General features: G+C 44.4%; 1 protein-coding gene across 1 annotated transcript; it reads right to left on the reverse strand.

The window, feature by feature from the left end:
* Window positions 1–5,085: 5,085 nt before the first annotated feature.
* Window positions 5,086–10,296, reverse strand: Ccr3 (C-C motif chemokine receptor 3). Its single transcript, XM_005332913.4, has 2 exons — window positions 10,118–10,296; window positions 5,086–6,544 (listed from the first exon to the last, which is right to left on the reverse strand). Exon 2 carries the CDS (start codon window positions 6,531–6,533, stop codon window positions 5,454–5,456), a length of 1,080 nt encoding a protein of 359 aa, XP_005332970.1. The 5' UTR covers window positions 6,534–6,544; window positions 10,118–10,296; the 3' UTR covers window positions 5,086–5,453.
* Between the last annotated feature and the right edge of the window lie 2,697 nt (window positions 10,297–12,993).

The following is a 12,993-nucleotide window of genomic DNA, read 5'->3' on the forward strand; positions in this document are numbered from 1 at the left end:
AGTTATACTCCATGTATGTATGGTATGTCAAAATACACTCTGCTGTCATGTATATCTAAAAACAATAAATAAAAAAAGAATTTGTGAGCTATACAGTCTCTGGCGACTGCTCAACTCTGCCGTGATGTTGAAAAGCAGCCACCATTGATTCATAGACAATTGAGTGAGGCTGTGTCCCAGCGATGGTCTATTTACAAACAGAGCAGGTGGGTCTGGCCGGCAGGTCTAGTGCAGCCCTGGGTTAGATCATGACCACAGAAAGAGAAGTGGAGACTCTGACTCTCCTGGGGGCGTATAACCTGGGCAGACGTGCACACAAGTCCTAGTGGAAATTTTGACACCCTGTAGGCTGTGAAGGACAGGAAGCAGCTTTGTTCAGATGTGAAGACTGGAATTTTGCCTCTGGAATTTGGAGTAATCTCAGGAGTTCAAGCTCCTGAGATGGATAAGGGTCATCTTTTGGAATGGTAGATTTACAATAAAAGAGGAGGATCAAGGAGGTTGGGGGAGTGAACACCAAGTCTTGTTCAAGTTTACCTGCTGTTGTCCCGTGTCACACTGGGCCTTGCCCACAGCAGACCCCTGCTGTGCACGGGGAGGTGATGGTGCCTTCCAATAAACTGACCTGTGCGCCTGAACGTCACTCCCACTTCCACTCTGCTCAATGACAAAACTGCAAAAGTGAGTCCAAATATGTGGCAAGTGTTTCATCCTTCACGCCCCAACCCGACCTGCTGCTTTCCAACGTCCAAGGTCTGCAGCTTGCTGCCCAAGGAGATATTCCCAAAGCTGGGCAGGCTCTTCCTGAGCCAGAAGTACAGAGAGCTGGGAAAGTGCTCAGCCACTGAAGCAAAGTGGAGTATAAATACCCCACTCCCTTGCTTTTGAGTGGAGACTGAGCCATGTGTATTGCACCGTTTCCCAGAGTCTTCTGGTGACTTTAATCCCAGTCACCAGCCCCGCACCCTGGAAAGTGACTTGATTCTGTTCCCCGTGGTTGGCATCTCCCTCTTCTGATCTACTTCTCTGCTTCCCTACAGAAGTTCCTGCTTTATCCAAATCAACTCTTGGATTTCAAATCCTTACCCTAGGGTCTGCGCCTGGGGGAACCTCACCCAAGCAGATCACCATGCTCTCTGTGTACCTTTCCCTGTTGTCTCCATCCTACTTCCTGAGGTAGGTTCCTTTGGGCGTTCACAGATTTCACTACGATCCTCTAAGGTAGATGGTCTGTTTCACGGAATAGTGAGCCCAGTTTCTAGAAAAGGGTCGCCATCTTTGCATCACTAGCATTTTTGCTGTTCTGTTACTTGTGTTCTATTATGTACTGCGGGCTGCAGGGAGCTTCTGCATAGGTAGAAGAGGAATGAAGAGACAAGTGTGTAAGGGTAGTGATGAGCCATGAACCACCTGAGGTAGCCGCTGGCCACGTATGGCTATTTCAAGTTAAACCCAAAGCAATTGAAGTTGAATGCGATTTTAAAAATTCAGCTCCTCTCAGTCACACAGTCTACATTTCAATTGGCCAACAGTTGCATGTGGCTCCCAGTGACCCTCTTGGATAAGGCAGTTATAGAACATTTCTGTCATTGCAGATAGTTCCATGGGACAGAGCTGGGCTAGGGAGCAAGATGGAGCACACTGAATTCACGCTTGGATGGTTTGCAGTTTTGAGTGGGCCTCAAAGCTCCTAAAGGTTTCTGGGGTAAGGCAAGTATAAGCAAGCACCTGTACCCAGCAACTGTGGCTACCTGAGAGCAGACACAACTTCACGAGCCAAGAGAGAACCAGTGACATAGAGTTAAGTTTTTTTGAATGATGTTTTATTTACATTTCAACTGAACCACAAAAAAGAGAGAAAAGGTACTTCCGAGTTTCCTAGCCACGGTGAGATTCACGTTGCGTGGTCTAGAGTGTTTCAAAGTTCACATCCTGTATTACCCAGTAGAGTTTTCAGGTGAGCACCATGGTGAGAAAGGTGGAGGCCCCTTACCAGAGGCCGAGGAGGGATGGAATGGCTGGCCAGGAACAGCGACACCCCGACCCCAAGCACTTGGATAGGAAGTAAAATAAAATGTTTTCTGGCCTTCACTCGGAGGTGTCTCCCATTTTGGTTAAAACGAGGCATTGGCAGAACCCTGGCAATGGAGAGCCAGATCAGTGGGCAAATCAACGTGATGTGCTTGATTTTGTTTGCTCAGGACTTAGCTGAGAACATGGTGGGAGCTCAGCCAATGTTTACCGGATGAAGGAGAGAATGAGGGAACGGTCAGAGATGAGTGGATGAGCAAGCGACTCCCGAGGACCCCCTGGTCAGCAAGGGGTCATCGTCTGCTTCCAGCGATGGGAGGTGATGCTTGGAATTGTCCTCTGTTCCTCTCCCCCTCCTGTTTCACAACCTGTTTTATGGACTGAGCTCCCAATATTTTAAGAAGATCAGAGTTTGGTTGGGCTTCAGAGATCTTAGAAATGATCTAATCGAACTCCTCTATGGTATCAATAAAGAAATCTTAGCGAAAACGAGGTGGAATAATGTGTACCACGTCAAAGGGTGAATTCACGGCAAGAAGTTTCTCATGTCCTTTGGCTGATGGTTTGGGTGCCCACATCTGAACATCTGAATAAGAGCTTAGCCTTTTGTTTTAAAAATACAATTCTAAGGTTTATTGTTGTTATCATTATTTTGAACAGGTAATATGTTTCCATGGCTCAAAATCCAAAAGGTGGGTTGGAGATGTGGCTCAGTGGCAGAGTGCTTGCCTGGGATATGTGAGCCTTGGATTCCATCCCCAGCACTGAAAAAATAAAAAAATCCAGAAGGCCACACTCTTTCTCCTGCTCTCCAGTCTCTCAGAGCCCCTAAAGACAACCACTGGTGCTGGTTTCTTTTGTCTTAGAGTGTCCCCTACAGGTGCCCGTGTTAAAGGCTTTGTCTCCAGGATTGCACCATCAGGAGATCCTGTGGTCTTCAGGAGATTGTGCCTAGTGGCAGTCTTTAGTCATCCAGGACATGCCCTCAGAAGAGACTGTGAGATTCCAGTCTATCTGCTCTGTTCAGCTCCCTGGCTGGTAACATAATAGTCTGCTCCAACATGCATTTCCTATTGTTGCTATCTACTGCCCTCACTAGAGGCCCAAAGTGATGGGGCCAGTGGATCTTGAACTAGAACCTCCAGAGCCATGAATTAAATAAACCTTTTCTCTTTATAAGTTAATTACCTCAGGTGTTTCATTGTAATAATGCAAAGTTGACTGTTACACATATTTTGCCCTTTGATTTTTTTTTTTTTCTATCAACCATACGTGACGCCTAGTGCTTTGACTCTTTCTTCATGCTGTCTCTTGGCCACTTCATCTCTGGGTGCTTCTGGCACCTCTCATCAGCCACTAATGTTCCTCATCTCTACACTCATGCTCACCTGCTAACTTTTCCTCTCTGGGTGGTTCTGAAGCCTCCATGCTCTGTTTCCAGATTCATCTCCATAATGCATGACATTGATTATTTTATTTCCCTGCTCAAAACCCTTTAAAAAGTTCAAGGTCCTCTACCTGAAATTCATGGCCCATTCCAACTTGTTCATTCCACCCTATTTTCTATAAATATGTGCTTTCCTTCTCACCTTTTTTTTTTAGAATTTTTTAATATTTATTTTTTAGTTCTCAGTGGACACAACATCTTTGTTGGTTATGTGGTGCTGAGGATCCAACCTGGGCCGCACGCATGCCAGGCGAGCACGCTACCATTTGAGCCACATCCCCAGCCCCCCTCCTCACCTTTGAACTGGGCATTCCCTTGGTTTCCAATGTCTGTCCCCAAATCCTTTACTTTCCAAATCCTTTACTGTCTATTCTTCAGACAACTGGTCAGAAGCCACTTCCTCCGTGAAGTCCTCCCTCACCTGAAATGACTTTTCCCTTCTCAGCTCCAGGCACAGCATCAAGTGCCTGCCTCTTCATACTGGAGTTATTGGTTTCGGTCTTATACCTCCCACTAGACTGAAGTTTTCATAGGGGCAGGGATTGTGTCTGTCTTATGCATCCTTCACTTCACGGCAGTGAGTGTGCATCCTGTCCCTGACTCTGACAGCTGTTGGATGAACAGCTGGTGGGTTCATGACACCTTCTTATACATTGTCTCTACTGAGGGGCACAAATTAAGCAGAAGCTTAGAACTTACTTCCCCAAGAAGCCATAAACAGGGAGAAAGAAAGTCCTCGTTCCTGGGTCATTCCTACTTTTTTTTTAAAAAATATGTTTATGTCATAAGTTGCATTTTTTATCTTTTTAGAATGCAGTTCATGCAAGTCCTACCCATCTTAGAAACTCCTGCATCTTCTAGTACAGGGTGCTCGATATGGGTATTCTAGCCAAGCTCATCTTACCAAAACCAGTGGACTAGATATTCCTACTGAGTCGATTGGTTTCTGATGGACTGACTTTGTTCATAGTCTTCTCAGATGGCAACTATCTTTAGCAGAGATCCATTGAAAGGGTCTTTTACATTTTTCTCTGACAACTGCGAAATCCCGAGTTTCCAGAAGAAGGCAGAAGTGCATCTAAGAGCATGTTAGTTAGTGCAGTTGTTCTAAAAGTGTAATCCCAGGAAAAGCAGCGTTGGCAACGCTGGAGAACTCGCATTTGTGGCATATTTTCTGGTCTCACTCCAGACCAGTTTTGAAACTCTGGGGGTGGGATTAGACCAGCCCAGTGCTTCTAATGACACATTTGAGAACCAGTGACTTCAGTGAGTCCCTTTGAGCTGATAGCCTCCACTCCACACTGGGGCTTCTTCTCACGTATAGAAGACCCTTACTTTATAGTGTGAATTGGGCAGAGGCAGAGTGCACCTTTTAGGGCTCTGTGAGCCACACAAGAGACATGAAGTCATTTGGTGTGAACAGGAAACCAACCAACTATTAAGAATATTTAGAACAGCTATGGCATGGTGCCATTATGTTGCTTGAGAGTATTTATCCATATAGCAAAAAAAAAAAAAAAAAAAAAAAAAAAAGAAGGCAAAACACTTTTACCAAGCAAAGAAAGTATTTTGTTTAGGCATATGAGAAAATAAAGTAATTGACTTAATGCATTTTGTGAAAGAATTCATTTCTGTCCGTAAGTGGCTGAAGTTACGTTTTAAAATATAAGAAGTTTTACCTGTTTGTGGCTGTGTATATTATCTAATATCCAAACTTAGGTAAGTCTTTAGAGAATCAAGCAAAGCTGTGGTGTTTATGATTTTCAGTGGGTAAACTGTCCAGCCCTTGGCCTCTGATAATGACCTTGGGTGTGTAAGCACAACATTGCCCGCATTGCTTATGTTTTAAGATCTTCAAGAGCTTTGCTATTGTGCTGAAAGTTCAAAGACCTGTCCCAGAGTTCAGTGTTGTTGACCCAGTGTGTTAGCTTCACCTGCCTAGTCCGGCTTCAACAGGCAGTTTTCTGCACCAGATCTAAAACACCACAGACAGTTCCGGCTCCCCAGTAGATGGGGAGACAGAACTGCTTCTTTCCAGTTTCTCGGTAGGAAGGAATGGGATGTATTTGCCCAGGTAGATGGCCACGTGCCTGTGGAAGAAGTGGCGCAGGTATTTCTGGAACCTCTCGCCCACGAAGGCGTAGATGACAGGGTTGACGCAGCAGTGGGTATAGGCGATCACCTCCGTCACCTGCATGGCCAGGTCCAGATGTCTACTGCGCTCACAGCTGTACTCCAGTAAGTTCATTTGAAAAGCAGAGAGAAGGAGAACCAGGTTGTAGGGGGTCCAGAAAACGAAAAAGACCACCATGATGATAAAAATGAGCCGGATGGCCTTGTACTTTTTTCTGTTGGGGCATCTCAGCAGGGTTTTGATGATCCCAGAGTAGCAGACGGCCATGATGAGCAGAGGGAGCGCCAGACCCAAGATGTTCATTCTCAGAGCATGGAAACGCTTCCAGCTGTCTTCCTCGTCCTCTGGGTAGAGAGGACTGCAGACAGACTCTTCGGAGCCCTGTTGGGACTCGTGAAAGATAAATTCGGGGAGGGCCGCCAGCACTGCCAGGACCCAGGTGAAGATGCTGCTGCTGACACCGAAAGTCACCGTCCGGGCTCGAAGGGCAAACACGGCGTGGACGATGGCCAGGTACCTGTCGATGGTCAGCAGGATGATGAAAAAGATCTCGCTGTACAAGCCCAGGTAATAAAACCCCGAGAGGAGCTTGCACATGAAAGGACCAAAAACCCACTCGTTCCACCCAACGTAGTGGATCCAGAAGGGAAGAGTGAAGAGAAAGAGCAAGTCAGAAATCGCCAGGTTGAGCAGATAGATGTTGGTCATGACCTTGAGCCTCCGGTACTTGGTGAGGATCAGCACCACCACCACGTTGCCCAGGAGCCCCACCACGAGCACCAGGGAGTACAGCGGGGGCAGAAACCTCGCCCCCAGCTCCTTGATATTGACTTTTTCACAGGGCGGTGCCAAGTCGTAGTCGTAGGGTGTGGTTCCAACTGCCTCCAGGGCAAGCTCAGTCTCGGGGAAGGAGGTGGCCATTCTGCTCGTCCCTGTAAGAGAAGAAAAGACAGTCCCGCAGTTAGGCACGGGCCAAAGCACACCAGGTGATGATGATGTGCTTACCCAGAGAGGGCGTGATGAGCTGCCAGCCCCTTTTAAAGGTTCTTTTGCACAGATTTCCAATGACAAGTCAGAAATGCTGAGGGTAGAGGGGGTTTGGCGTCCGGAAGATCTGCAGTTTTCAAAGTCAGCAGGATCCTCGATGGGAAAAGAAACAGAAATGTTGCAGGATGGGGCTGAAGAATGGGGGATATTGAGTTCTGAAAGCTTTTCAAGAAGAAAGTTCAAAATAGAAAAACAAGTTGGAGAACGATAATAATAATAATTGTTATCACCACAAACTGTTATGTTGTTTTGGTACTGGGATTGATTCCAGGGGGGTCTTACCACTGGGGCAGAGCTCCAGTCCTTTTTATTTTTTGTTTTGAGACAGGGTCTCACTAAGTTGCTTAGGGTCTCACTGAGTTGCTGAGGCTGGCCTTGAACTTGCAATCCTCCTGCCTCAGCCTCCTGAGTCACTGGGATTACAGGTGTGAGCCACCATTCCTACCTACGACGGCATATTTTAAAACATTTTGCATTTTATGTCTTATAGTTTAAATGTGACTATCAAAATCATTATCTTCATGTTTTAAAACAAAATGTTGATGACAATAGTAGTAATAATAATTATTATTACAAATAACCAGACCTTCCAAGGCCCTATAATGATGTGCAACATGTTCCTCGCCACTAATGGAAAAACTCAAACTTGAAGAAAGTTAGTGATTTATTCAAAATCCTCTAACAAGTAAATGTAAAAGTTTGGGTTGGATCTTCAGTTTCTAGCCATGTCCAGTTCTGTCATGACTAGATTTAAATGCAAGGATTTTTAAATTTAACTTTTGTTGATTTAGCTATTGTAATTATTAATAACAATTGAAATTATTACCATGTTCGGCAGCATTAACCTCAGTTGCTTTCTTCCTCCTGCTCTTAGTAATGCTGAGTTAAGCAGAAATGTGCTGTATGAGTCAAGGTTCTCCAGAGGAACAGAACCAACCGGCGGTATGGTTATAAAGAGGGGATTTATTAGATTGGCTTAAAAAAACAGAAGCTGGATAGTCCACAATGGCCATCTGCAGGCTGGAGAGCTGGAGGAACCAGTCGCTGGGCAGTCCAGAGGCTGAAGCTTCAGAACAAGAGGGATCAGTGATGCTATCCCAGTCCAGGATCGGAGGCTTCTGGAAACCCCCTGGAGAATGACTGGCAGAGTCCACCTTGGAAGAGTGAAGGAGCTGGAGTCTGATGTCCTCAGGTGATCAAAGCAGCAAATGAGAATGTGTCTAGGAGAATCTAGCTTGCATCTGCTGCTGCTTCCTAGTTCTTCTTCCAACTTTTATTCCATCTAAGCCTCTACCCTACTGAATGGTGCTGCTTAGGGAGCATCTCCACTTCCGTTGGCTATTCCACGTGCCTAGACACACCCTCATTGACATACCCAGAAGCCTCTTAATCTTCAGCATCTCTTAATCCAATCAAGTCAACAATTTAAATTGACCTTTGATATGTGCCAACAGCAAACTCTGGAGAGCGGCTTCTTCACCAAGAAGATGAAGAGGAGGGGTTGGTCAAAGGAATTTCTTCTTCAGCTTATTTTTATAGATCAGGAACTGTAGAACCAGTGCCTGTTTTTCCTTTTCTTTTTTAATGTAATTTTTATTTATTTGTCTTATTAGAGATGAATGGTGATACATAGTTGTTGGGTTCATCCCGACCAAACTCATCTGCATGGACATAGGTTTCAGTTCATGATCACCCTTTCCCCCTCCCTTGGGTCCCTCCCACCCTCCACATCCTGCCCTTGCCTGTTTTTCTTAGGACTTCCCTGGAGAAAGAGGAAAATGAGATGAGGCAGGAGTCTGGTGAAGTACAACTGGTCCATGTGCTGCTCGCTCCAGGGAGGAAGGGCTGTTGGCTTTCTCCTTTCTCAGGGAAGGGACACGACGTTTAAGTTAATGAGTGTTCTTAAAAATAAGTTTTACAAGTGGCAAGGAATTGTCTTTGCTTCTCAGTAGAATCCTAAAACCTAGGAGTCTTCAAAGGAGATCTGTGTGTGTGTGTGTGTGTGTGTGTGTGTGTGTGTGTGTGTGTATTTGAGAGTTAACCCTTGGACAACTGGCCTCAGAATAAGGACAGAAGAAAGAAAAATAGAAGGCATAAACTTCAGTTTATGAGCTCCAAAAAAAGACTTAGACTGAAGGAAGAGCCCAATCGTAATTATTTCAGCAAAGGAGCACACGAAATATCTTTATCGGAGCAGAGTGTAAATTTGGATCAGATTAGAGCCAGCTCAGACATTTTAAGAAGGTTGAGGCCTAAATGCTTTTAAGGAAAAGAAACTTTGTCACTGATGGGATCCCTTCATTTTTTCCTACTTATGCCCAGCTGGAGAGCAGGATAAAACCCACCGGAAGCAGGGTGTCCCCTGATATCCCCAGCTCTGTCAGGCTCTCTTATCAGGCATTTGCACAAAATGATAGAGCTGAACCTGCAGCTTGAGGCAATGCATGTATTGTCCCAGGACAGAATACAGATCTCTCTAGTGTCCATAAAAGGTCCAGGATCTGCCATCTGCTAGCGGCATGATGGCAGGTATATTATGAAGCAGGGCTAGTGGCACTTGTGCAGCAGGAACGGGATGTTCCATCTCTATGTGTAAATCTCTTCCATGCCTCCTGCCTCTACACTGTCCCACTCACTCTCCCTGAGATCCCTGCCCAGGGCATCCCACCCAGCCCATTTCCCAGCCAGCAGATGGCGGCTCTCAGCCAGTGACCGCTTCATCAGACCCTGGTGCTTTCCCTTGTCAGAAGGGCCAGCCTCATTTCCTCACCTGTGAAATAGGAATAAAGGATATCTCAGAGGAAAAAAAAAATGTCCAGGACCTGGTCTAGTCAGCCTTTCCAGATCCCTTCCCTCTTCTATCTCTCCTGTTCTCTAGCATTAGGGAGGAACTTGGCAGAGTCCCAGAGCACAAGACTAGAGAAAAACAACCATTTATTTTAAAGTGAAAATTTTTTCTCTGGTTTCAAATTAATTTGGGCACCTGATCATGTAGCTCTTTATCTAGTGATCTCCTTTTAAAGTTCTTTACCATACAATATAAGGGTGATCTTAACTCTGTTATCCATTTCCTCCCACTAAAAGTTGACAATCACACATGAAAAGGGAAGGAGATGGGGTGAGCAATGGCTTTGTCCATCTCCAGCCATTCTCCTTATGGAGATATTTCAGGCACCTCTTAGCCTTGGCAGCTCAGTGAACAAACCCCACCTGGACCAGGTGCGTAGACCTTGCAGGGAGGATTGCTGTGGAACTGCAGATTTGGACTCTGCCCTCGCTTTGGGCTCAGCCCATCTCACTCAGCCACCATTCACACAGTGTCTCCAGCCTGCCACCCAGCCCCTTAGAGTTGCGGTTTCCTCTCCTGCAATCACGACTACTCTGGCAACTCTGGGAGGTGATCAGTCTCTCCCTCTGCCACTTCAGGGCAGGTCTACCTCTTGAACCTGGATTCCTACCTGTCCAATGGGCATGGGTTCCTGCACTGATTTCTGAGCCTTACTGGGCTCCTTTATGCTCCCAGGCTTCTCGCTCCAGCCTGCTGGAAGGGCTTGTCTCCTGTGGATTTATCAGTCCACTGGCACCAGACAAGGTCACCTCTCTGTGTCCAGGGCCCATCTCCAGTACCAGGGCTTGTGTCTCCAGATCACAAGCCCCTGAGAAAAGTTGTGGGATTCCGGGACAGAGGCACATGACACCAGAGCTATCAGCAGGAAGCAGTGTTTCTTAGTACCCGCACTGGCTCAGCAGATTCTCTTCCAAAGGCTGAGCCCTATGTGCAGGGGGTATAGCCTCATAGACTTTTGTTAGTTTCCTTTTGCATACTAGTTATTTGTCTCCCATTCAAGGGGATACCCATTTCTGGTTGGGCATTCTGTTTCTATACAATGGTGTAGCATCAATGTTACAACTGAGTTGTGGAAGGCTCATATCTACACTGACTATACCATGTTATCTTGTTTTGAGAAAATCTCTTACAAGAGAGCTAGCTAGCATAAGGACATGAAATGAAATCGTGTATTTGAAGTCACATTTTTGAACTTGAAAAAGCCGTAAATCATGTAGGAAGCAGGAGTGGAAGAAAGGTCATGAGAAGCCATTTCTGGAGAAATTGGGAAGAAGCAGGAACCCCTGTTGATCTATTTTCATGGCTCTGCCCAGATACATCTTCTTCCCATTAGTGACACATTCCTGGCTTTGGAAGCCCAAAGTGGAATTGAGGAACAATTGATATTAAGTCCAACACTGTTCTTATTTCTAGCTTCTGAGGAAAAAAACTCCCCATCGTTTTGTCTGTTTTGCACTTAAAATCACCCCAAGTGTCCTCTAAAAGTTCTGCATCTAAAACAAGAAGGAACAGAGCAGTTTCTTCAGAGGGCAAATACAGAGAGCTTCCACACACCATTCGTTATTTCTAGTACTTTTCTTTTCTCTCAGAGTAACTTAGAAACAAGCCAAACTTTAAAGGAAAATTCATTCAAGTGTGCTCAACTGGAGATAGTGTCTTTAATTCATATGATCAACATGACCACTGTGACGAGTGCATAGGATCTTTTGATTGAGGCTTCAGGGCTGCCCGTGAACTTCAGCTCTTAAGGCTCAAGACATGCAGGTGCCTCCCATCCACAGCCTGGGCTTTGACTCCTCTTGTTTCGTGGGTTCAGGGATGTAAGAGCTAACACGGCTGTCATGGGTCTAACCTGACTCAATTGCATAATACTTAGGTTCAAGATAGTCAAGAGTTTGAATTGGGATTTTCAAAAAGGGCTTTTGCATTTTTGGGGAAATGATAGGGTAATAGCAAACAAACAACATGAATGCAAGCACAAAAGCAAAGTAAAAACTACCCCAAATCTCATCATGTAGTTTACCACCATTAATGTCTCTCTGTGAAGATACGCATACATTATACAAGACTGACCAGAATGAGAGCCTACTGTCTTATTTTATTTTTAAGGGGATTTTATTCCTATTGCTATTATTATTATTAAAGCTTTGTAGTTATGCATGGCAGTTGAGTTTATCTTGACAAATATATAAATGGAAATCAATTTAGGTTCATAATCCCCCCTTTTCCCTCCCCCTTTTCCTTATACCCTCCCTCCCCCTCCCCTTTTTCCTATACTCTACTAGACTTTATTTTTTCTCATCTATTAATTTATATTTGATTGGTTCTTTATGTTATCCTATCCTTCCCTTCTCCTTTCCTTTATTTGATTCTAGTTTTCAAATATGAGAGAAAACATTTGACTTTTGAGTTTCTGAGTTTGGCTAATTTCACTTAGTATGATACTTTCCATTTCCATCCATTTACTGGGAAATGCCATAGTTTCATTCTTTTTATGGCTAAGTAGCATTCCATTTTGTGTGTGTGTGTGTGTGTGTGTGTGGTGTGTGTGTGTGTGTGTACGCGTGCACGCGTGTGTGTGCGTGTGTATCACAATTTCTTATTCCATTCATCTATTAACAGGCATCTGGGTTGATTCCATAATTTAGCTATTGTGAATTGTGCTGCTTTAAACTTCGTGGTGGCTTTGTCATTGTGGTATGCCAATTTTAGATCTTTGGGGAAAATACTAAGGAGTGGGATGGCTGGATCACATGGTGGTTCCATCCCTTGTTTTCCGGGGAATCTCCAAACTGCTTTCCGAAGTGGTCGTACTAGTCTGCAGTCCCACCAACAGAGTACAAGGGTAACATTTTCCCTACAAACTTGCTAGCATTTTTTGTTGTTGGTATTCTTGATTGTTGCCACTCTGACTGGACTGAGATGAGATCTCTGTGTAGTTTTGATCTGCATTTCCCTGGTTGCTAGAAATGTCAAACACTTTATCATATATTTATTGGCTTTTCACCTTTCTTCTTTTGAGAAATTTCTCTTGAGTTCTTTTGCCCATTTATGGATTGGGTTATTTGGTTTTTGACGCTAAGGTTTTTGAGTTATTTGTATATTCTGGATATTAATCCTTTCTCAGAGGGGTGACTGGCCAAGATGTTCTCCCATTCTGTAGAGAGCCTACTATTTTAGCTGGTTCACTAATAACACAAGCTGGTTTGGGGGACCAGGTAAAAATCATAGACAAAAGTTTATGGAAACATGAAGAGACTATAAAGTATGTAACTAAGATCACAGCAACATGAAATTATAGATATAGTATATACTATATATTCAATAGATATAGTATAAATATTATTCACAATTTGCTCATTACTGTGTATATACACACACTCACATCTTATATATAGCATATATATATATATATATATATATAAATGAGCAAATAATAAAAATTCTTATAGTAGGGAAGGGAATTATAGGGATTTTGTGATCATT

Source organism: Ictidomys tridecemlineatus, chromosome 2 (genome assembly GCF_052094955.1).
Source record: "Ictidomys tridecemlineatus isolate mIctTri1 chromosome 2, mIctTri1.hap1, whole genome shotgun sequence".
Lineage (NCBI taxonomy): Eukaryota > Metazoa > Chordata > Mammalia > Rodentia > Sciuridae > Ictidomys > Ictidomys tridecemlineatus.

Excerpts from the sequence above, each read along its gene's own strand:
- Ccr3 (XM_005332913.4), bottom strand. The coding sequence starts at position 6,533 with ATGGCCACCTCCTTCCCCGAGACTGAGCTTGCCCTGGAGGCAGTTGGA.